The sequence below is a fragment of the Capricornis sumatraensis genome, chromosome 2 (assembly GCF_032405125.1).
Source record: "Capricornis sumatraensis isolate serow.1 chromosome 2, serow.2, whole genome shotgun sequence".
Taxonomy (NCBI): Eukaryota; Metazoa; Chordata; class Mammalia; order Artiodactyla; family Bovidae; genus Capricornis; species Capricornis sumatraensis.
In genome coordinates, this window is record NC_091070.1 from 54606131 (window position 1) to 54632881 (window position 26751).

At 35.2% G+C, this 26751-nt stretch overlaps 1 protein-coding gene across 4 annotated transcripts in view; it reads right to left on the reverse strand.

Annotated features, from left to right (window-relative positions):
* Nucleotides 1–26751, reverse strand: part of VPS13C (vacuolar protein sorting 13 homolog C) — a 180020-nt gene that overhangs the window by 103327 nt on the left and 49942 nt on the right. For all 4 annotated transcript variants that reach the window (XM_068965194.1, XM_068965193.1, XM_068965196.1 and 1 more), the window contains 13 exons: nt 26067–26238; nt 24883–24945; nt 19044–19173; nt 18388–18482; nt 12670–12812; nt 11314–11506; nt 9813–9927; nt 8769–8905; nt 7482–7605; nt 6052–6169; nt 4333–4462; nt 1547–1625; nt 735–874 (listed from right to left, as the gene is read on the reverse strand). In XM_068965194.1, the coding sequence (XP_068821295.1) occupies nt 735–874; nt 1547–1625; nt 4333–4462; nt 6052–6169; nt 7482–7605; nt 8769–8905; nt 9813–9927; nt 11314–11506; nt 12670–12812; nt 18388–18482; nt 19044–19173; nt 24883–24945; nt 26067–26238 (1639 nt within the window). The remainder of the gene's footprint in view (nt 1–734; nt 875–1546; nt 1626–4332; nt 4463–6051; nt 6170–7481; nt 7606–8768; nt 8906–9812; nt 9928–11313; nt 11507–12669; nt 12813–18387; nt 18483–19043; nt 19174–24882; nt 24946–26066; nt 26239–26751) is intronic.

Below are 26751 nucleotides of genomic sequence, written 5' to 3' on the forward strand. Positions count from 1 at the left end.
GAACACATCTTTCTTTAAACAAATCCCAATAATACTCAGGTATAAAACAGTCACTAAGAAATACCTCCTTTTTATACCTTTTCTGTTTTATTTCAAAGCAATAGATTTTCATTTAAAATTCCTTAGTACATAAAAAGCAAAGAGGCAAAAACGAAAAACTATAATCTCACTGTACAGAGAGGAACACTATCATTTATTTTAAAAAGGTGTGTTTCCACGTGTTTAATTTCTAAATGGAATTATATCCTTGGAACTGCAACCTCTATTTTATCCCCAAATAAAAATATGCTGTGAACATCGCTCCATGTCAATGTTTCCTTTTATTATTACATGACTTAATGACTTTAAAGACAATGCTGCAAATTTAGGCTGCTTGCATTTTTCTAAATTATAAGCATGAAAATAAACTATGTTATTTAGATTAAAAGTTGAAAAAACTGAGGGAAATATGTCACAGAAATTTTCTACAGAAAAGAAAATCCTAATTGAGAGTCTCAAGCTTTTCCAGAATACATCAGATATACTGTAGATCACACATATCAGTTTTTACAAAATAACATTTTATTTTCTTAGAACTATGTGCGTGTGTGTGTATACACACATGCATGTGTGTGTGGGAGTAGGGAAGATAGAATACCACATTTTAAATATATTTAATGCTTGGGTCTAGCATGAGACTGTTTATAAGGACAGCAGTAACAAGAATATATTTATGGACAAACAAATATACATACCTCTTTAACTTCAAACTTTAGTAGAAGATTAATGAGCTCCTCATTTGGGGCCTCAGGAACTTTTTTCACATCTGACGCTTTCGTGCTTTTACTAGGCAGTATGTCTCCGTCCTCAGCATCAAAATACTCATCATCAGATTCTAAAGGAAGAAAACTGACTTTAGAGAATGTCTATCGAAAACTGTGTAAAACACTCTAACTGAAATAGCTCAAAAGTCAACTTCATTTATTAGGCAAAATCTTCATATTCAGAATCATAATACAGCTTCTAAGTTCCAAAAAGTAACTCAACCTGGCATGGGATAATCATATATAAAATCAAATTGTCTATTTCCTTCTTCAACATTTCTGATTGCTTTTCACTTCAGCTTATTCATTCACTTTTCAATAAAATATTTATTGGGTATCATCTACCACATATCAGTCTGTACTAGCCACTAAGGATACTAGAGTGGCCAGGACTAACATTATCCTTGCCTTCATCAAGTTCACATTCCAGTTCTAAATCAAAAAAGATCAGTTAGACCAGAGATAAAGAAAAGACTCAAGTAGAGATCAGGGCCAAAAAAAAAAAAAAAGGAGCTTATTTAGAATCTTAAACACTATCAATCACAAAAACACTTCCATACAAACAAAGAAACTCAGGAATAAAAAAAAAATAAATGATTTAAAGTCTCACTGTTGGTTAGTAGCACAACTAGAAATAAAACCAGTCAAATACTACAACACTTTCACAATTCTTTTGTCAAAATTGTATTTCAATATACTAATTTATAGATTTTGTTTAATAAAGAACATTTTACTCTCCTTACCTGATTCAACGCCATCCAGCAACAAGGGCGTACCAAGTAGGCCTTTTGTTCTAGTTGATATAATAGGAATTGAGGATACCTAGCAAATAATACAAAAAGTTTTTTAAACATACTAATTTGCAAATATACATAAATGAGATAAATACTTAAAAAGTAACAGAAGTGAGTGAGAGCTGGAAAGACACTTATACAGCACACAAATCTTCCAACAAAGCACACTTTACAATCAACTAACTAATGGCTGGCTGGAGTTTACTTATTATTAAGACTACCACTTGCAATTAAAAGAGCAGAATCATGTATAACTAGTAGGTTAGTTTGCCTATTATTAAATAATTCAGTTGCTGTCTCTTACAATATTAACCCTACATCTTTTTCAAGGTTTCTGGAAAACAGTATCAATATTAGTTGGCCATCTCAAATTTCACTTCAAAATACATGGAAGCCCAACATATATTTTATATTATAAAGATCAATTCCAAGTAAAGTGATCTAGGACTTTTAAGTCTAACACATATGAAAACTTTATAATGATAATTATGTTTGGCAATATTTTAAAGAAGGTTTCTATGTCACCAGTTCAGTTCAGTCTCTCAGTCGTTCCCGACTCTTTGCAACCCTGTGGACTGCAGTACGCCAGGCTTCCCTGTCCATCACCAACTCCCAGAGCTTACTCAAACTCTTGTCCATTGAGGCGGTGATGCCATCCAACTATCTCATCCTCTGTCATCCCCTTCTCCTCCTGCCTTCAATCTTTCCCAGAATCAGGGTCTATTCAAATGAGTCAGTTCTCATCAGGTCGTCAAAGTTCTGGAGTTTCAGCTTCAGCATCAGTCCTTCCAATGAATATTTAGGACTCATTTCCTTTAGGATGGACTGGTTGGATCACCTTGCTGTCCAAGGGACTCTCAAGAGTCTTCTCCAACACCACAGTTCAAAAGCATCAATTCTTCAGTGCTCAGCTTTCTTTATAGTCCAACTCTCACATCCATACATGACTACTGGAAAAACCATAGCTTTGACTAGATGGACCTTTGTTGGCAAAGTAATGTCTCTGCTTTTTAATATGCTGTCTAGGTTGGTCATAACTTTTCTTCCAAGGAGCAAGCTTCTTTTAATTTTATGGCTGCAATCAATCATCTGAAGTGATTTTGGAGCACAAAAAGATAAAGTCTGTCACTGTTTCCACTGTTTCCTCATCTATTTGCCATGAAGTGATGGGACCAGATGTCATGACCTTAGTTTTCTGAATGTTGAGTTTTAAGCCAACTTTTTCACTCTCCTCTTTCAATTTCATCAAGAGGCTCTTTAGTTTTTCTTCACTTTCTGCCGTAAAGGTGGTGTCATCTGCATATCTGAGGTTACTGATATTTCTCCCGGCAATCTTGATTCCAGCTTCTGCTTCATCCAGTCTAGCATTTCTCATGATGTGCTCTGCATATAAGTTAAACAAGCAGGGTGACAATATACAGCCTTGACGTACTCCTTTTCCAATTTGGAAACAGTCAGTTGTTCCATGTCCAGTTCTAACTGTTTCTTCCTGACCTGCATACAGATTTCTCAGGAGGCAGGTCAGGTGGTCTGGTATTCTCATTTCTTTCAGAATTTTCCACAGTTTGTTGTGATCCACACGGTCAAAGGCTGGCATAGTCAATAAAGCAGAAGTAGATGTTTTTCTGGAATTCTCTTGCTTTTTTGATGACCCAACAGATGCTGGCAATTTGATCTCTGGCTCCTCTGCCTTTTCTAAATCTAACTTGAACATCTGGAAGTTCACGGTTCACGTACTGTTGAAGCCTGGCTTGGAGAATTTTGAGCATTACTTTGCTAGCATGTGAGATGACTGCAATTGTGCAGCAGTCTGAGCATTCTTTGGCATTACCTTTCTTTGGGATTGAAATGAAAACTGACCTTTTCCAGTCCTGTGGCCAGTGCTGAGTTTTCCAAATTTGCTGGCATATTGAGTGCAGCACTTTCACAGCATCAGCTTTTATGATTTAAAATAGCTCAACAGAAATTTTGTCACCTCCACTAGCTTTGTTCCTAGTGATGCTTCCTAAGGCCCACTTGACTTCGCATTCCAAGATGTCTGGCTCTAGGTGAGTGATCACACCATTGTGGTTATCTGAGTCATGAAGATCTTTTTAATATTGTTCTTCTGTGTATTGTGGCCACTTCTTCTTAAGATCTGCTTCTCTTAGGTCAATACCATTTCTGTGCTTTATTGCACCCATTTTTGCATGAAATTTCCCCTTGATATCTCTAATTCTCCTGAAGCGATCTCTAGTCTTTCCCATTCTATTGTTTTCCTCTATTTCTTTGCACTGATCACTGAGGAAGGCTTTCTGATCTCTCCTTGCTATTCTTTGGAATGCTGCATTCAAATGGGTATATCTTTCCTTTTCTCCTTTGCCTTTCATGTCTTTTCTTTTCTCAGCAATTTGTAAGGCCTCCCCAGACAACCATGTCTGGTTTCTATGTCTACTTTTTCTTAAAACACATTTCCTAAAAGTGAAAAACATTTTTCCTTTCATTTATGTATTTTTGTTTCGTTATTCCCCACAAAAGACTTTATACCATCACTCCAAAACAGGAGCAACCATAGGCTAGTCTGTCTTTATTTACTCAGTGTACAGAACCAATTCCAATTAACCTTAAAAAAAAAATCACGTAAATGAAACTGGCCGTAAACGATACTGAAAAACAAAACAGCTCACAAAAAGATGAAAAAACTCACCATACATAAAGATGTAAAGATATTTAGAATTTTTATTATCTCCATTTACCTGTTTCTCTGGAGACTGTGCAGATGATTTCTGTGGCAAGGGTATACTGTTAATCAAACATAGCACATCTTTCATCTTCTGGTCAGAAATTCTCACATGCATCAGAGGAAGCCCTCCAGATACTTTAAATCTAAAAACATAATTAATTAAACTCCAAGGTTTGAAGGTCCAGCTTCTCTATACTATGGAAGAGGGAAGGGAGTGGAGAGGAGATTACCTTGTGGGGTCAAAGTTACCTTGGATATGTTTAATCTAATTACATTAATGTCTCAACACTGTCAGGGAATAGGAAGTTCTATGTAAGTCAAGTTGTATATCCTTCTTAAGCAGCCAAACTATCTTAAGGAAAACTTGTTTTTTAGGAAGATACTGTGAACACAAATTGTCTACGTTTTAAAACCTGAAACACTGTATATAACTTACTTGCTGGTGTTAAAGATCTGTCACTGTAAACATCAAAGAGTACCCACCCCATCTTTCTCTACCTCCTCATCTCCCTTTAACTGATTTTATAGCATTCGTCAGCACCTGACTTAGTATTAAGCTTCCTCCAGAAAGAAAACTCCAGGCCCAAGAGGTTTCACTGGCAAATTCTACCAAACGTTTAAGGAGGAAAAAAACACCAGTTCTATATAACTTCCCTCCCTGAGGCCTGATACACTGATGCCAAAACAAGAAACTAAGGCACAGGTCAACAGCCCTCATAAACAGAGATGGAAGGTTTTAAAACTTCATGACAAAATTTTAGCAAGCAATTTCAACATTTTAAAAGAATAATACATTACTACTAAAACAGGTTTATCTAGTAATGCACGGCTGGTATAACATCCAACTGATGAAGAGCACCAATGAACTACTGGATACACCCAACACAAATAAACCTCAAATCAATTATAATCAAAGAAGTCAAACAAAAAAAGAACTGAAATTGTATGATTTTATTTATATAAAACTCTAGAAAACTCCAACAAACTGGGAGTGTCCGAAAGCAGATCAATGTTTCCTGGAGACCGAGGGGAGAGAAGTTGGCAAGAAAGGATGTGAGGGAGAAAATACAAAGCAGCAAAAAGACTTCTGAGGATGATGGATGTGTTCATGATCTTGACTGTGGAGAGGGTTCCACAGAAAAACACTTACATCAAAATTTATCAAAACTTATCAAAATGTATGTTTCAAACAGATGCAGCTTATTGAATATCGGTAAGACTTCAATAAGACTGTTCTTAAAAAGGCAACAAAAAAATATAATTATTTACTTAAATTCAAACTTCAGTTTCTACTTTCCATTCCCTTAGATTATTCTCAAGATTTATATGGCTTCATAATCAAAACAGCTTGTGATTTTTAAAGATTATTTTTTCTAATATAGAACCTTGAATTTGATCCATCCGAAAACACATAGTATACATACTGTTGATTCACTTTGCTGCACAGTAAAAACTAACACAACACTGTAAAGCAACCATATGCCAATAAAATTAATAAAAAAAAACAGGGATAACCAACTTTTGCAGGATGTGAAAGCCCAAATGCTTCTGAAGTAAGAGAGGTGATACGTAATTCAAATAAACATTTTCTTTAAAATGTATTTCTGCTATAAGATAATCGTTATTTTTTGTGCCCTTTAGAAACCTAGCTATGGTTTCTTAAAATTCATTAACTGATGCAGAATTATTTCACCTTGTTGATTTTATAATATAAAGAAAACTCATACATTACCTTGCCATTCTAATATCTTTTTCCACCATTGCTTTGGCCAACTCAACATGAATATCCATGGGTTGCAATATATGCAGAGTAGATGGATGCTGAAATCGACACTCCTTCCAGTTTTCATCTTAAAAAAATGTTTACTTAAATGACTATTTTATTTACATTATCAGATGTTCTATGGAAAACTGATCAGAAATAATTTACAAATATATTCAATGATACTGACTTTTACTTCTTTCAACATACAAGCTAAATGACCTATTTTTTTAATTGACAAAAGTCAAAGACCACGATATAAAAATAATTCTAAATATTTATTTGAAGAATGGTTTTTTATAACATCTTACATTTTAAAGCCAACAGAGAAAAAAATCTAGGAATTTACTGCCTTTGATTCCAGAATTAGAGATCAAGGCTGGGGAGCTGCAGGAAAAGAAAAAGGAGAAAACAGGGGGGAAAAAAAGAAAAAACAGGTTTCTGGCAATAATTCTAAAGGAAAAATGAGTTTTATCAAGCAAGATTTTATGACAAGAAAAGTACAATAGTCACTTCTCTTCCAAATAAGAAGGTTCTAAAGACAACCTTCCAATGATTAATAGAACCCTACATCTTAATTGATGGTAATAAATAAACTTCTTTACTGCTTATAATTCAAACAATTACTATTAAGTATATACAAAAGAAAAGGCAGCTTTAGTGATCTGTACAGGTACTCTCTTCAAGAAATTAATATTCAGGCTCTATCTATAAGACTAAGTACAGCACTATGTACTTATATTTTTAAAAATCTCAGCACTCCCACTATAGTATATACTCTGCACATAGAAGCCACGTCCTTTCCTCCAATGATCTTCCACAGAGTGATATATACTCAAGGATCTTTTGCAAATATATATTGCTTCTAGATACTGAAGAAGTATAGAGAACCAGTGATCTTCATTGAAGCAGTAGAAAACACCAAAGCTTTTGGAAAATAAGTTCACTACCTTTAAAGATTATATCCATACTTCTCAAGTATCAAATGTAATATTACTCAAAATAAAAACTAGGCTGATAGTAAAATATTTTAGAAATGAAGGCAGCAAGGGGAAACAACACTGAGACACCCCAAACACCCTGGGATAGAGGAACGTGAGCTAAATGCAACTTCTATTTTGTCTTTTATGCGAGTTTTATGTCACATTAAAAAAAAAAAATAGGCAGTGACTGGACTTAGATACAAACAGTACTAAGTACCCGAAGATGAACAGCCACCATCTCTATTTGGAATTGTGACAAAGATTTTCACTGAGGGGCTCCTATTTGGTTCTCTTAAGTGACCAGCAGCACACATGTTCAAAATTTCATCAGGGATGATATACATGAGAACATACATATCTATTTACCAAAGCTATTCAACATAATTTCAAGATCCTGAAAATTGAGCAACAGTTTACCTGCTCTTGCAAAGAGTAGCTGCACACTTTTTATTTCAACATCAAACTTGTCATATGCCTTATCCATTATTTCTTCCAGAGATGAATTACTAGTCTTCTGCAAACCTTGATTTTTACTGTTAAGCTAAAATGGAGAGAAAGCTTAATTTTTTAACAGAAAAATCTATATATCAACATAAGTTGTTTTCTTAAAGCCTAAATAAAATTAAAATATTGCTCTTAATGAATTCATATTTTGCTTCAGTTTCTGATAGTTATTAGCAAATATTTTATTTGGAATATACCATGTGAGCATATATCTCTATTATGTTTGGATAACAGGTACTCAGCATGCTGACATTAATTAGAAGATGAGTTACAACAACTCTCTCTCAATCTGTCTAAACATGCAACAATTCCTGGCTCTCAGCAGCTGTCACTACTTGTGGATCAAGTTCCCCTACAATTCATCTTAAACGCTCCACCATAAAACAGGAGGTTTTATTCCTCCCTCTCCCCACTATATAAATGAATAATTAGGCCATTAGAATTCCGCTGCAATCTCAACTTCCTTTTCCCTCTGCCCAAAGGAATCAAGGATCAATTCAGGACAATAGTTTTTGAAATCTTCACTTTTTCTCAGAAGATTGGAATGCTGGGAGGAGGTTCAACATCCAAGCCCTTGGAGTTCTCGTATTCTAATAGTTGTTGTCAGTGATTTAACAAATAAATAATCATATTTGCATAATTCTCTATTCTCAAGATAAATAAATGAACAAAGAAAACTATGTGATTAGATTTTAGAAACCTAGGAACACTTGAAAACTAGAAGTGCATCTTTCTAATTAGGAAAAGACAGCAGTAATCCAGCCTTCAATATCAAATCATCCACCATTTCAGAAAATGTAAGGTTTTTTTTTTTGAATAGCCATAAAATACATATAACGCTTCCCTGGTGGCTCAGAGGTTAAAGCATCTGCCTCCGATGCGGGAGACCCAGGTTCAGTCCCTGGGTTGGGAAGATCCCCTGGAGAAGGAAATGGTAACCCACTCCAGTATTCTTGCCTAGAGAATCCCATGGACAGAGAAGCCTGGTAGGCTACAGTCCACAGGGTTGCAAAGAGTCGGACACAACTGAGTGACTTCACTTTCACTTTCACACAATCTATGTTAAGCGTGACAAAATGCTTAACAAGAAGTAAGTCTAGGTTTAGTTTAAGTGAACTTTGAGAGAAAAACAGCAAACTGTCAGACAGCTAGCTACTAAGCTGAGCAAACACAGGCAGGCAGGAATGTATACACACCTACCCGAAAGGTACCAAAATCTAAGATGAGAAGATCTGACTTTTCATGGTGGAAACCAGTCTGTGGAACTATTAGATAAGAAGGCTTCAGATTTATCCTTAAATCAAGAACTTTTCGGGTTTCAATAATATGTGTAAGTCCTACAAGAAGAAAAAGAAAGGATGAAAAATAGCCAAATTTAAATACATTAATATAATCACATTATTAACGAGAAAAAGAATGTCACTTGAATAGTATGTTGGTGAAGTTCTTTCCACAGATTAGGTCCTCCACTTGGCATGTAAGTTTAAATTATATGTGATCAATGGGAAACAATCGCACTGCGTAATACAATAAACCTAACACACCTAGTATTTCAGTCAGAGATTGAACAATTCGCTATTTCTTTAGTTAAGTGGGCTTCCCTGATAGCTCAGTTGGTAAAGAATCCAACTGCAATGCAGGAGACTGGGGTTCAATTCCTGGGTCGGGAAGAATTGCTGGAGAAGGGATAGGCTACCCACTCCAGTGTTCTTGGGCTTCCCTTGTAGCTCAGCTGGTAAAGAATCTGCCTGCAATGCAAGAGACCTGGCTTCAGTCCCTAGGTTGGGAGGATCCCTTGGAGAAGGGAAAGGCTACCCACTGCAGTATTCTGGCCTGGAGAATTCCATCGACTGTACAGTTCACAGGGTCACAAAGAGTGAGATACGACTAAGCGACTTTCACTTTTCACTTTAGTTAAGTAATCAGATATAGTAGGTAACTGGAATTTAGAGGCCATGATGCACAAAAGTATGTATCTTGAAAACTCGATTCACACACAGCATGGTGAACAGTCACTTAAGAACTGAGACAGGGAACTTTTACATTTCAAGTTTACTCTGCAGCACAGGTTCCTAAATTGAACAGCTGACAGAATCATCTATGCCCCATATCATTCTCTTTCTCACCCAGTCTGGTAGGTATATTGAAGAAAAAGCTACCTACACTATTTCAAATGTAGTGTTTACATTAGAGGAGAAAAAATTTTTGAGAGTTGAGATGTTGCTTCTGTATCAAATTCTTTACCTGTAGCAGTTCTCTCTTTAATTTCCTCCAGCTTCATCAATGTAGCTGATGTTATTTGCTCAAGATCCAATCCCCTATTTGACTGAAAGAATTCAACCACTGCATTGATGGTTTTCTGTAAAATCATTGAAAATATAAGCAAGTTATACACAGTATTTTCCATATTATAAATTTTAAAGTTACAGTTTAATTCTAATCAAATCTAGCTCTGAACTGAGATGGCACTTTCAAAGATAAGCTACCCTCCTACGTCTCCTTCTGGAAGGAAAGAGAACCTAAAAAAAGGTATACACCATTTAAGCTTATTGAGAAGGCAACAAAGCTGTGCATATCATTAAGGCGACCTTGAGTATGTTTGGTGGTATCATGTGGATGTACCAATGGGGTATTACTTCTAGTCTTAGCCACCAGAATGTATACTGCAATTGGATTCCCCTGTGGTCTAAAGTTTAGAAAGGAAATAATAAAACTGTTCTGCCCTTACCTACATCTAAAACTTCAACTTAAAAATCAGACATTTTGCAGAAAGAATGAGTACTGGGGACTGGGATATTCAACAGTGCAAAGGTACTTAACACTTCTGAACTATACACTTAAAAAATGACTAAGATGGTAAATTATATGTATTTTGCCACAATTTAAATTTTTTTAAAAATCAGAGAAAACAGTAAGTTCTGCCTCTTACCCTCACTGTGAATTTATTTCCATAACTATACAGTAAAAATGAGTCAGAGACCTTAAAACACAAAGTGGGCCAACCAACAAGTGATGGAATAATGAACCACAACCTTCCACGTCTTGGCTAGCTCAAGATGAATTACGAGAGTCTCAATAAAGATGGAGCTACAGATACAGAACTGGAGCCAGCTTTTTCAATAACACAGAAATGACAATGCTTTTTTCTCATGTGATCAGTATCGAAAATTCTTTTATTTGCTCCTAAAGTTCCTTAAATTGGTTACAAACAATGAGGACAAAGGGAGAATAAGCAAAAAGAAACTGGAGTAGAAAGTATATTATCACTTGTGAGTAGTTAATTGGTATAAAAGGCAAAGACTTCTTTAAGAATATATTACCATTTTTAAAAAATTTAACACAAGCATAGGTAGTATACCTTACAGAAGAAAAAAAAAAATCTGTAGTATATTAAAAATCAAAATTAACTGCTGGGATTTCCCTGGTGGTCCAGTGGTTAAGACTCCACCTTCCAGTGCAGGGACTCTGGTTTGATCCCTGGTCAGGGAACTAAGGTCTAACATGCCACGGAGCAGACAGGCTCACACGTCACAATGAAGATTCCACATGCCGCAACTAAGACCCATGCAGCCAAATAAATAAATATAAAAAACTAAACACGTACTGCCCTTTAAACAAGAAAAAAGTATCACTAAACGGAGCTGCTAGGTAAATAAAGGTTAAATATGAAAATGGAAAAACAAGAAACCATATGTCAGAAGCTTAAGATGTGTTTGATAAAGATTCACTTTCTCCTTGTACTCACAGCATCGTAGATGACCTCCACAGGCTGAGACTGAACAACCAGAGTCTGGTCAGCAGTGCTACTCTCTGGGTTGGTTTCAAATTCAATTTTAAGCAAGGATGATGCAGTATCGCCAATTGAAGCCACAAGTGATGGTATAATATCTTGTTGTCTCAGACCTGTTATATACCAGTGTTCTAATTTTGCTTCCACTCTACAATCCAATGAGGAAAAAAGAAGTATTACAAATAAGATCCTTTGCAATATAACAGTTTGAAGTACAGATTTCCCTTAAAAGAAAAAAAACTCCTTTGAGAATCAGGACCACATCTATCATCCAGAGTTGAAGTCCAAACTCCTTAGCCTGGCATTTAACTACCCACGGAATCTGGGATTCTGTTTTTTTCCTGATTTGGTTTATTTTTTTGTTCTCCTAATCCTCATGAAAAACCCGCTTGGACTAGCTTCAAAACACTACAGAAGTGTCACATGAATACATGCTACACTTAACTCATGGGATTCATCTCCCTGTTTCACATAACCCTAAAACTGTTCTCGCTCATCCCTGCTCCTGCTGGTCCTTCCAATCAGTTAAGCTAAGTCCCAGTTCTTTGAGACCAGTTATGCCCTTCCACAGCTGAGTCTGTATAGCATTAATCCTAAAGTATTTAACATTATAGCTCCCTATTACTTCTGAGCTCTGAAATATCAAGTTGGCCAAAAAGTTCGTTTGGAGTTTTCCATAATGCGTGCATGCTAAGTCACTTCAGTCATGTCCAACTGTATGCAGCCCTATGGATAGTAGCCTGCCAGGCTCCTCTGTCCATGGGATTCTCCAGGCAAGAATACTGGAGTGGGTTGCTTTGCCCTCTTCCAGGGGATCCTCCCCTCCCAGGGATCGAACCCACATCTCTTATGTCTGCTGCGTTGGCAGGCAGGGTCTTTATCACTTTCCCAGCACCACCTGGGAAGCCCAAAATATCTTAAGAAAAAACCCAAACAAACATTTTGGCCAATCCAATTATTATACAGATTTTAAGTTAACTTTCTGTACTACTTCTCTTATCAACTATACCATAAACACCTTGAAAACAAAAAGTTACTGTTCTTATGCATCGTCTTCATAGTAACAAATCTATGAACTGAACAGTATATAAGAAACATTTGTGAAGGAAAGAAGCAAGAGAACAAATAATGAGCTTCTCACACAGTTTCATAATGAAACAAACTCAAATAAAATGACCATACTCACATGCTAAAGGAAAAAAACAGAGAGGAATTACTATTAACCAATTTTTATGCTAACTACACTATATTTTTTTGGCCTGAAGTCACACCTAGAAATAAAAATTGAAATAATATGTTTTTAAAACTTACTTAAGTGCTTGTGCTCCTGGTCGCTGAGATACTTGGGTGCCAAGACCAATTATCTGAATTTTCAGTATTTCTGGAATATTTCTATTTTCTCTTATTGTAATTGACGTGCTTACTAACTTCAGTGCCACTATATAAGCAACATACTAAATGAAAAAAATGAATGAAAATGGTTAAATTTTAAGAAATTACTTTAATAATTTCTTCATATTTAAAATTGTTAAATTATAAAATGATCTAAAAAATAACATGGTTGGTCTTTGCATCACTATGTTCACCATAAAAAAAAAAAAAAGAAGAACATTAGAAAACCCAATAATACAAAATTGCCTGCTTAAACAGGACATTTACAAAAGATTCAATATTAATTTCTCTTAGTTTTTAAGGTAATAAAAAATGAAATGATAAGATATTTTGTGGCCTAAATATTCAATTCAGCAGCTTTCACTAAAGTAAATTAATTCAGATCAATCATCTAGCTCAAAAACTGAACAAAATTCAAAGAACATCTGCTTGATGACTTTGGAGAGTTAACAATACATGGAGAAAAATAAATCCTGCTCCCAAAATTGATAGGTCAAGACTAAAGGTAGGACAGATAACCAGAAAAATGATTCTCATCAAACCACACAAGAAGAGAAGAAGGAACACAAAATCTATAAAAGAGTCAAAAAATAACTGACAAAATGTAAATAGTAAATCTTTATCTATCAGTAGTTACTTTAAAAGTAAATGAATTAAATTTTCCAATCAAAAGACAGAAACCGGCAAAATGGATTACAAAAAAAAAGGTACAATGGTATGCTGCCTACAAGAGATGCACTTTAGCTTTATGGCCACAGACAGACTGAGAGTGAAGAGATGGAGAAAGACATTTCAAGCAAGCATTAACCAGAAAAACAGGATAGCTATACCTACACCATAAAGAAAAATAAACCTAAGTTTAAAATGGCCAGAAAAGACAAAGACGGCCATTATATAATGATAAAGCGTTCACACTATCAAGAGTAAACAATTACAAATATGTCATGTACCCGTTGGAGTACCTAAATATATAAATCATATACTAACAGAACCAAAAGAAATAGACGGCAACATAATATTAACTGGGACTTCAATACTCCATTCTCAACAAGGGAGAGGTCATCCAGACAGAAACAATGAGGAAACAATGGAAATAAACAACACTACAAGCCAAATGGACTTATCAGACATACATAGAATGTTCCACCGGATAGCAACAGAATATTCTTCTGGAATACATGGAATATCTTCTAGGATAGATCATACAGTCAACCACACACACACAAAAAAACCCTCAAAATACTCAAGAAAGTACACATTATATCAAGCATCTTTCAACCTCAATGAAATGAAACTAAAAATCAATAATAAGAACACTACAAAATTCACAAATACATGGAAATTAAACAACACACTCCTGGATATACTCCTGGATCAAGAAAGAAATCAAAATGGAAAATAAAAACTATTATGAGACAACAAAAATGGGAATACAACATACCAAACTTACTGGATGCAGCAAAAGCAGTTTTAAGAGGAAAGTTTATAGTGATGCATGCCTACATCAAGAAAAAAGAAAGATCTCAAGTAAACAACCTAGCTTCACACCTTAAAATCTATGAAAGAACTAGGCCCGAAGTTAGAAGAATAAAGGAAATCATAAAGATTACAGCAGAAATAAATGAAATAGAGGATACAATAGAAAAATAAAAACACAATGGAGATTAACAAAACTAAGAATTGGTTCTTTGAAAAGAAAAGTAGAACTAACAAACTTTAGATAGACAAACAACAAAAAAAGACAACACATAAATAAAATGATAAATTAAAGAAGAGACATAATAACTGACACCATAAAAATACCAAAGATCATAAGTGATTACTATGAACAGCTATCCACCAACAAATTGCAAAATATAGAAGAAATTGATAAATACTGAGATACATATAATCTACCAAGAATGAATCACCAAGAAACAGAAAAATCTGAATAAACCAATAATGGAGACTGAATGAATAATCAAAGAAAGAAAGGCAGTGAAGTCGCTCAGTCGTGTCTGACTCTTTGCGACCCCATGGACTGTAGCCTACCAGGCTCCCCTATCCATGAAATTTTCCAGGCCAGAGTATGGGAGTGGATAAAAAGATCATATACCATAATCAACTAGGATTCCTCTCAAGGATGTGAGGTTGGTTCAACAAATAAAAATAACCTATGTAACACATCACATGAATAAAAGGATAAAAATCACATGACTATTTCAATAGATTAAAAAAAAAAAAACATTTGACACAAGTCTACACCCATTCAAAATAACAACTCTCAAGAAATTTGGTATAAAAAGAATGAACCTCAGCATGACAAGCCCACAGCTAATATCATACTCAATGTTGAAAGGTAGAAAGTTCTTGCTCTAAGATTATGAACAAAACAAGGGTGCCCACTCTCACCACTACTATTAAACATAGTATCTGATATGATAGCAAGAGCAATCAGGCAAGGAAAAGAAACAAAATGTATCCAAATTAGAAAGGAAGAAGGAAAACTTCCTGTCTTTGCACATGGTATCCTCTTACATAGAGAAAACACTTGATTCCATCAAAAAAAAGAACAATGAAAAAATTCAGTAAAGTTGCAGGATACAAAATTAACAAATGAAAATCAGTTGTGTTTCTATACACTAATGAGTTATTTGAGAAAAAAAATTTAAGTGATCCCATTTACAACAGCAAAAAAAATAAAACAATAAAATACTTAGGAATAAACTTAACCAAAGAGGTGAAAGATCTCTACACTGAAAACTAAAAGATAGTCATGAACGAAACTAAAGAAAACATAAACAGAAAAGCTATGTCTTATTTATGGACTCTTAAAATGAACATACTACCCAAAGTAATCTATAGATTCAATGCAGTCCCTGCAAGACTGCAATGGCATTTTGCATGGAACTACAAAAGACCCTAAATAGCAAAAGCAATCTTGAAGGGAAAATAAACTAAAGGCATGACACGTCGTAATTTCAAACTATATTACAAAGCTACAGAAATCAAAACAGTATCGTGTTAGCATTAGAATAGGCACACAGACCAATAGAACTTAATCAAGAGCACAGACATAAATTCATACAAATATGGTCCACTAATATTTGACAAAAAAATCAAGAATATTCAATAGGGCAAAGATTTTCTTTATCAAATGGTGCTAAAAAAAACCTGGATATTCAAAAATGAAATTGGTCCCCTATCTTACACCACTCAGAAAAAAATAACTAGAAATGGATTAATGACTTAAATATAAGACCTGAAACTATAACTCCCAGAAGAAAACATAAGAGAAAAAGCTCCTTGGCTGCAATCTTGACAATGATTCAATGGATATGAGCAGAAGGAAGAGAAGCAAAAATATGCAAGCAAGACAACATCAAACTAAAAAGCTTCTGCACAGGAAAAAAAAAATTCACAAAATGAAAATGCAATCAACAGAATGGGAGAAAATATTTGCATACTACATACCTGATAAGGGGTTAATAAGAAAAATACAAAAGGAACTCATATAACTCAATAGCAAAAGAACAAATAAACCAATTAAAGGTATAAACTATTATACATAAAATAATAAGCAACAGGGATACATTATATGTCACTGGGAAATATAGTCATTATTTTCTGAGAACTTTAAATGGAGGCTAATCTATAAAAATATTAAATCACTATGATGTACACCTAAAACTAACATAATAGTGTAAATCAACTACACTTCAATTTAAAAAGATTAAGCAATAGCTTTATATGGAGGAAAATAGAGTCAATGTACTTTAGGAGAAGAAAACACAATGAGGTATCCCTTCATAGCTCTTAGAATGGCTATCATTCCATGCCAATTTACATTCCCACCGTTGTACACTGTGGATGAGACGGTAAACTGGTACTGTTGTTGTTTAGTCACTAAGTCGTGGCCTCCTCTGTCCATGGGATTTCTCAGACAAGAACACTAGAAGGGGGTTGCCATTTCCTTCTTGAGGGGATCTTCCCAACCCAAGAATCAAATCTGAGTCTCCTGCACTGGTAGGAGGATTCCTTACCACTGAGCCACCTGGGAACCCCACAAATCGGTATCATCAGTATAAAAACCAAGGAGGAGGTTTCTCAAAAATTAAATAGAGAAGTACTACATGATCCAGCAATTCCACACCTGGATATTTACCTGGAGGAAATAAAATCAATATCCCAAAGAGATATGTGCACCCCCACATTCACTGCAGCATTGTTCACAACAGCCAAGACACTGCAGCAGCCTGAGTTTCCAAGGACAGATGAAAAGATAAAGAAAATGTGGTGTGCATATACATGATGGTGTATTATTTAGCCATAAAAAGGAAGGAAATCCTGCAACTACATGTATGGAGCTTGAGGACATTATGCTAAGTGAAGGAAGTCATTTACATGTAGAACCTAAAAAGATAAGACTCACAGAAACAGGGAATAGACTGGTGGTTACTAGGAACAGGGAGCAGGGTTTTGGGGAAATACATGGAGGCAGTCAAAGCTACAAACTTCCAGTTATAACATGAATAATTTCTAGGGATGTCATGTAATTTAATGTAACAAATACATAAAAGGCTTCTACAAATCATCAAGAAAAAGACAACCCAATAAGAAACAAGAGACTCAAAAGCCACTTCACAAAGAAGTGAAAAACCTCTTCAGTTATCCAAAAAATACAAATTAAAACCACAATGAAATACTACATACTCACCATTTAGAATGGATAAATTTAAAGGACTGATAATGATAAGAGTTGGTAAAGACATGGAATAATGAGAATCCTCATATACTATTGATAGAAATGTTTTCCACATTGGAAAAGCATTTAGCAGAATCTATTAAAGTTAAATATACTCATATCTTATGATACAGCAATTCCATTACAAAGGATTGAATGAGCAGAAAACCTCATATACCCACTAAAAGACATTTACAAGCAGTCAATAGCATAACAACCAAAAAACACAAACAACGCAAATGCCAACCGACAAAAGTATGAATAAAGTGGTATTTCCAAATGAAAATGCCTACACAGCAATGAAAATGAGCAAAATACAACTAGCCAAAGAACAGAGATAGATCTCAAATTAATGCCCTATCTATTGCAAGGTCCATAAATTAACCTGGATGGTAATTACATAGTTGTGCTTTACGACAAATCCAATGAGCAACACATTTTGATTTTGCTCACTCTTTCATACAGGAGTTCTATTTCACTCACACAAGAAGGATAAAATTTTAAAAGACTTAATTACCTCTGCAATAAGTTCTTTTTTATCAGGTTATTCTCACACTCATTAAAGCAAGTATATCGAAAGTTGGAGACAGTTTTAAATGGTAAGGTCCGACTGAAACATTTAACAAACAGTAAAGCAAAACTTTCACACTGTGGTGCTGGAATAGCATCACCAAGTCAATAGACATGAATTTGAGCAAATTCTGGGACGTCGAGGAGGACAGAGGAGCCTGGTGTGCTGCAGCCCATGAGGTGGCAAAGAGTCGGACATGACTTAGCGACTGAACAACAACAAAGCAGAAACAAACTGCAACGTATTTTTACTAGCTACTCTAAAAATCAATAACTTGTTTAATCCAATTCAAGATAATACAGAAAAATGAAACCACCTGAATAATTACCACCTAAATAATTACCTGCTTGGGCAAAGTTAGGTTGTGGGTGCTCTCACTATAACCAATAGCCGTGAAGAGCTTATCTTTTTCCTCTGGTGTCATAAGGTCATCAATAGCTATAAAAAGAAAATATTTTAAGAAATCAACTGCTTCAGTCTTACAGAGACTGTGAATAAAATCAAAACAAATTACCAGGTGGCCTAAATTTATAGACACAAACACTGAGGCAAAAGCAGCAAAGTAATTTCCTCTAATATACTATGTTGACTTGTTAAACATCATGTATTTTGCTTATTTAGGTCAAGAAAATGAAGACATAACATTAAGGCAATTCATGTGTCAAACAGCAATTTTACAATTTCCTAAGTATTTTGAAAATTAAGTGAAACATCTAATTAAATATCCATGTAAAAAGTAACAATAAAGAATGCCACATGTGAGATTTCTGAATTTCAGCTTTCAAATATTTACACAAATGACTTTCCTCAAAAATTCAAAGCTTCCTTTTAAATAAACATGGAAATGTTTCATCCTGATATATCTGCTTATATGTTTACTATACTGAGCTACGTTTACTTCAAGATTATTACAGAATAAAATTCAACTAACTAGCTAAAGCAAAATTTATATATTTTTTCCTTACCAGTGTGCAATAAGTCATATGACTTGGAACTTACTTTCAGGAATCAAAGATTCTTCGTCTTTTTTCTTAGATTCCTTCTTACTCCAAAACCCACTAAACCAGCCTCCACGTTTCTCGGCTGTGTCAGTAGACTTTTTCTTCAATTTTTGCCCTGATCGAATCACCTAAAAATTAAAAATCAAAAAATTTAATTAAAGAATAAATGCCCTCTTCACTTTCAGGTCCAGGCAGGTAAGAACAGTGGTTACATTTTTTTAACACTACATTAAGTTAAAAGCAGTCAATATAGCTAGTTCCTTCTGAACGGATTCTCAGCATTATCAGGTTAACACAATCTCATTATTAATTACTTTCCACATGTACTGACAGCTTTCTGAGGAAGCTGCATTTTTTGAGTGATTCAGATAAGGTTTCAAGTAAAATTCTTCTGAGAATGTGTTTTCTAAATTTTTAAGGTAAGGAGTCAAGAGGACAGCAGGTTATTAAAATTAAAAGTTTCCTGAAAGGAAGATACATGATCTCAAAAATCAAATTTAACAATCCCATTTCAAAATCCATACACACTGCTATCTTGCTAACTATGAACATAGTTTGGGGACAGAATATAAATAAAATTAGAAAGTGCTCAAATATCATTTTATCCTCTTTCTCAACAAATCTTGGCTTATCCGCTGCTCCTTGTCTTCACCCCTTTTTAGTAAAATACAGATGAATAACTCAAGAGTGGAAAATGAAAGGATAAAAAGAATAAAGGGGTTAAGTAATTTAGACTCTATCTTCTCATTCCCTGAATAAGTAAATAATTTTCCCACTTTAAATTTAAAATATTTTAAATTGGTAGTGAATTGGTAACATACTGCAAGCTTCAGTGTATACCAAAAAGTGAAATAATCCAAAAGAGAAGAAAAGAGCTGAATTATATAGTACAGAGAATAGTTTGATTAACAACTCGATTTAAACTAAGCTTTCTTTGACAAGTAGACATTATATAGGGAAACAAGTTTGTTTCTGTCCACAAAATCATTGATGGTCTCAATTATATCTCAGTTGTAACTATCTTTGTCAAGCTTAATTCATCTTCAAGAGTCAGAAATGTAATGGGTAAAAAATATATATAGCTGGCTGGTTCGTATTCTATATGAAATGATATTTAATTTCTTTGCTCTCCTAGCATAGATTAGTATGTATTTTTATTTTCCACAGTAAAATGAGACCACAAAGAACTTTTACAATGTGTATAAACCTAATATGAAGAGGGATGCAGATCCCTTTCACTTTTTCCTAAATACCACCTCTGTTGCCTTCACTTCCCTTCCTTATCTAGCTAAGGGGCCAAGGTAAATAACTTCAGCCAATCCACAGCCTACATTCTAAATTCTCTGGCCCTGCAGATTTTCTATTATAACGAAAAAGCATCAATTTAGGATGAATCTAAATGTCATCTCTTCATCTACATCCCGCCCTTCTTTAGCTACAACAACTAATTTATCTTCCTTTAATTTTCAAGCAACTGGTGCTACTGAGGATTGGAATTAACTGTTTCTTCTGGAAAACTACTCCTCTAATTCATAGAAACAATCCACAGCAGTAGCAAATACCTTTTAAAATACTCAGACACTCTCTGACCCACCTTGGGGAATTTGTCCTTAAAAAAATTTGCTTCAGAAAATGTAACGACAAGGCTACTCACTGTAGTGTCATTTATAATTAAATGTAACCAGGAGGAAATTGTGAAGCAAATTCCAGTACATGAACAGAATGAAATACTAGTCAGTTATTCAAAATTATGTTGGATAAACAATTCTATGGAATACTATATAAAACAGAACACAGTATTTTTTTTTAAAGAAACAAAAGTGTTAATTACTCAGTCATGTCCGACTCTTTGCATTTCCATAGACAGGACAGACAGGCTCCTCTGTCCATGAAATTCTCTAGGCAGGAATACTGGAGTGGGTTGCCATTCCCTTCTTCAAGGGATCTTTCCTACCCAAGGATTAAACCTGGGTCTCCTGCATTGCAGACAGTTTCTTTGCGTCTGAGCCACAAAAGTAACTTAGAAAACCTTTCCTTGACTCCACTTACAATGAAGTATCAGGACTGCCTGAGCTTACTCTCTCCAATTCCTCATTTCCCACTTTCTCTCATTCCTATCAAATTTCTACCTATAATATCCTATAAATTTTGCTCTTTAAATGATTTCTTTATGGCTAAATCCAATGACGAACTTTCAGTTCAGTATGAAATTCATCTAAATGAAAGCAGCAAAAGTTTAGAGACTTGAAGCAGGATATAAATCATCTGCACAAGTATCAAACTCCTATATATTACTCATGTGCAAAACAGACTCAAACCATCACACCAAAGACTGAAAGAAGTGGACTGAGATTTAAACCACTATCCACAGAAAGCAAAACGCAACTTAAAATCAAAACCAAACCAGACTGTGTGTCAATACAAAATATCAAACATTTTCCAAAGGACACATAAAAATCACATCATCCAGAATACAATCCAAAATTACCTGACATACAAAAACAAAACACAAAGAGAAAAAGAAAAATGTGACCATTTCTCAACAGGAAAAGTCTACAGATGCCAATAGTCATATAATCAAGATGTTTAAACTATCAGAGGGTCACTGCATCCATGTTACATGAGATAAACAGAAATACATTCAGTTCAGTTCAGTCGCTCAGTCGTGTCTGACTCTTTGTGACCCCATGAATCACAGCACGTCAGGCCTCCCTGTCCATCACCAACTCCCGGAGTTCGCTCAGACTCGCATCCATCGAGTCAGTGATACCATCCAGCCATCTCATCCTCTGTTGTCCCCTTCTCCTCCTGCCCCCAATCCCTCCCAGCATCAGAGTCTTTTCTAATGAGTCAACTCTTCACATGAGGTGGCCAAAGTACTGGAGTTTCAGCTTTAGCATCATTCCTTCCAAAGAAATCCCAGGGCTGATCTCCTTCAGAATGGACTGGTTGGATCTCCTTGCAGTCCAAGGGACTCTCAAGAGTCTTCTCCAACACCACAGTTCAAAAGCATCAATTCTTCGGCACTCAGCCTTCTTCACAGTCCAACTCTCACATCCATACATGACTACTGGAAAAACCATAGCCTTGACTAGATGGACCTTAGTCAGCAAAGTAATGTCTCTGCTTTTGAATATGCTATCTAGGTTGGTCATAACTTTTCTTCCAAGGAGTAAGTGTCTTTTAATTTCATGGCTGCAGTCACCATCTGCAGTGATTTTGGAGCCCCAAAAAAATAAAGTCAGCCACTGTTTCCACTGTTTCCCCATCTATTTCCCATGAAGTGATGGGACCGAATGCCATGATCTTCGTTTTCTGAATGTTGAGCTTTAAGCCAACTTTTCCACTCTCCACTTTCACTTTCATCAAGAGGCTTTTTAGCTCCTCTTCACTTTCTGCCATAAGGGTGGTGTCATCTGCATATCCAAGGTTATTGATATTTCTCCCGGCAATCTTGATTCCAGCATGTATTTCTTCCAGTCCAGCGTTTCTCATGATGTACTCTGTATATATATGTGTGTGTGTGTGTGTGTGTGTGTGTGTGTGTGTGTATATACACACACATATATATGTGTATGTGTGTATATTATATATATACATATACACATTTGAAATTTGGAGACCAAGAAGGAAAGAAGGAAGAAATAGGAACTAAAAAATTATTTGAAGAAATAATGGCTGAAACATCCCAAATTTGATAAATCCTCAGTCCTTATTTCAGTTGACCAATGAGATGCATCTGTCACAGCTGATCACTTCCTGTTCCCTGACATCTTTTCTTCACTTGACTTTGAGGTTATTACTGTCATAGAGCTTTCAGCCTACCTCTCTGGCAACTCCTCCATGGTAACCACGGCTCTCACTTCTCTGACCTATAAACAATACAAAGACTTTGGGTCTTTGGACTTCAGGTACTCTAAGCTCCAGGTACTCTAACTTAGGTGATCTCATCCAATGCCGTGGCTTTTTAAATAACATCTATGTGCTGACCCCTTCTAAATGTGTGTATATATCCAACACAGACCTCTCTTCCAAATGCCACATCCATGCATCCAACTGCATCCTCCCGATCTCCAAGTTAATGTATGATGGCTTAAACTATCAGTCCCAGAAAGAGCTCCTGATCTTGTCCCATCTCACCCAAGCATGTTCCATCTAGTCTTCCCCATCCCATTTCATGGCAACTCCATCCTTCCCAGCTGCTCCAAGCCAAAATCCCTATAGTCACTTCCAACCTCCCTTTCATAAAACCCGTATCTAATTAGATGGGAAATACTGGCTCTATCTTCAAAATATTTCCAGAGTTTGAGCCTTTCTCATCACCTCCACTGCCACTATTCTCAGCCAAACTTCTATTATCTCTCATCTCAAATAGTTCAATAGCATCCTAATGTCCTCTCTGTTTTCATCCTTGTCCCTCTATGGGCTTTTGTTTTCAAAGGAGCAGCCAGAGTAACGTTTAAAAACCTACACTGGACTGTATCGTTCTGTTCTCAAAATAGCTCCTCAACTCAGAATATAAGCCCAAATCCACACAACTGCTTACAACACTTTCCACAACCTGACATCCTCCCCAGTACTGACAAGCACCTCCCCCCCTCCTCTAGCACCTTACTTCTCTGACCTCATTAACCGCAGCCAGCGGTGTCTCCTCTCTTTCACCACTCTACTTAGTTCCCTGAATGAGTTAGATGTGCTCCTAGCCCAAATCCTTGCAGCTGGCTCTACTACTTCTGTCTGGTATACTTTTTCCTCAGGTATCTTTCTGGTTGACTCCCTCATGTGCTTCAGCACTTTGCTAAAATGCACCTTAAAAGAGCCAAACTCATTGGAAAAGCCCCTGATGCTGAGAACAATTGAAGGCAGGAGGAGAAGGTGGTGACAGAGGGTGAGATGGTTGGATGGCATCACCAATCAAAATTAGACATGGACTGGGCAAACTCTGGGAGGTGGTGAGGGAAAGGGAGCCCTGGAATGCTGCACTACATGGGGTCGCAAAGAGTCAAACACGACTGGGCGACTCAACAACAAAGCCGATGAACAGTGTTGTGACAGTTTCAGGTAACCAGCAAGGGACTCAGCCACACATACACACGTATACATTCTCCCCCAAATTTCCCTCACATCCAGGCTGCTACATAACATTGAGCAGAATTTCCATCTGCTATACAGTGGGTCCTTATTGGTGATCCATGTTGAATTCAGTAGTGTGTACATGTTCATCACAATCTCCCTAACTATCTCTTGATTACCAAAAAAGTTATGTTACAGAATAATAGAAATGACAAGTTATCAAGTAAGGTAAGTCAGTAATTATTACTACAAAGAGACTGTAAATACTGAAAATATTACAAAGAAACTGAATCCAATTTTAGAAAAAAAGAAAAGGAAGGAAGGAAGAGAAGAAGAGAGGAGAGAAAAAAGAAGATGGGTGAAGGACGGGAAGGAAGAGGAAATAAAGGGAAATAATAGGGGCTACAAAGCGTGAGTAACTAGGTACGTATGCATGAGAGAAAAACTGGAAGCCTACATATCAAAATGTTAAAACCTGCATTCTGTGTCGCTAGGACTATGGTTGACTTTTACTTACTTTCTTTTGGGGGATTAGCAAAAATTTTGCTATAAAATTAGGAATTTTTCCCCTTCATACTACTGAGGTTTTTTCCCCCAATATTCCAATTTTATTTTTTCCTGAGACTGAGCCATGAAAATTCAACCTTTATTATCATTTGAGCAAATCTAAACAACCCTCTAAGCAACTTAAATTCTTGATTCCAGGTTTAAAGGAGTAGTATTAACCCATTTAAAACATAAAATTAGCTAATAAAAATGATTACCTCAACTTGTGCTTGTTGCCTTGCTAAAATTATGTTAAAAACATCTAGTATCTTCTCCAAGTCCTATAAAACAAAGGGACACTTGTAAACAAAGAAAATGGTCATTAAACAATTTTTTTTCATCTATATTTCTAGGCTTATGAACAAACAGTATTTGTGATCTAATGAAAGTGTAAGTATAAATTTGAACAGATATTTGGCTTTTACATTTCTATATTTTGCAACATGAGAACAATTTTGCAAAAAAGTAAATCCTCGTTAAATATGAAAGTAAGAATTTTAATGAAACCACAACAATACAGAGACAGCCATACATGGAAATGGAAGCAAAAATATTTAAGAGGGGGACCTGTTTTAGGTATTAGCCTTATGGTGGGTAACTTTGGACTCCCTCTTCTCTATACTATTTACAATCATTATACTAAAGGCACTTAAATAAAATACAAAATTTAAGAATGTAAAATTCTTCAAATCAAGCATGCTAAAGCAGAAACTGACTTGGGGAATTTATGTAAGGGGACTCTAACATGTACTGGGTGACCTGTTTGTCAGATGTTCTATCTGTTATTTCATGCAATTCCCACAACAGTGTAAGATACATACTATCTCCATTTTATATATGAGAATAACAGATCTAAGATGTTGAGAAAACTGATGCTTTTTCTAAAATATAATACTAGTGATTGTCATATATTTCAGAATAACAATTCTTTATATTATGAATTTGTGGCAACAATAGTGATATAATCAAGACCAGATGATATTCAGCGAATTATATATTTAATACAGTGTTTTTCTGTATTTCAAAAGAGGGTAAGACTCCTATCTTAAGGAATAAGAACTACTTTTTTACAAATACTTTGAACTCTTTTAAAAAAAGCCACTAAAAAAACAAATAATACATTTTTAGCTAATAATAATGGCATATTTAAACAGCTCTGATATTGATTTTCTAAATATTATTATAAAAACTAAACACATTTCTCCAGTTTATAGTAGGCTGATATTAGGAAGGTATTTTTAAAGGAAAAAAACAGGTAAAACACTTTGTATTTTCCATACAGTTCTCTCAAAAAGAACTCAGTATTGTTCCTCCTAAAATTGTCTTTTAATTTATATCTAGAAAAAATAATACTTAAGGATGATTTAACAAATAACAGCTTCCCAATACATGCAAGATATACCTGAATTTGTTTCTGTATTTCTTCTGGGACTTTGGTCTGGGTTAGCTTATTTTTATAGGCATTTTTGTAACTCTTGAGCAATTGCCTGTGTTTTTTTATGTTACTCCATGACCACATCTGTGTATACCTTCTTATATGAACTTCAAGAACAGAATCGATTGCATATTTCCACCTGCAAACCAAATTTTGTTAGTGCACATTGGAATATGAAGGTTTAAAAAAGCAGGAAAATAGCATTGACATTTTACAGCTACACTGTTACTTTTTTTGTTCTTATTAACTGTATTCTTACAAAGGTTCAGCCGTAACATTTCAGTTCACCAATACTTCAGTTCTCTGACTTAAATACATTATGAAATAAGCAAACCATTCCAGGAAGAGGGCATATCAAAGCAAAATAATAAAGACACAGAATGGCATGCTATGTGAAATTAATAGTATCCCAATTGAGTTCATATGCATGACTGAAGGGCAATCTGATCAAAAAATGTTGAAAAGTCTTGAATGCTAAGAATTTAATCTAGGAGCAAGAATACAAGAGAATGTGTTTATAAAAAAAAGTAACAAGGACCTAATATAAAAGATATCCTCCAACGTCTATTAAAAAAAGTGGCTTAGTTACATGTTTTTAAAGGTCTGTTAGCTCTGAGAGTTCTAATCATATGATTACATAAAATATTTTTTT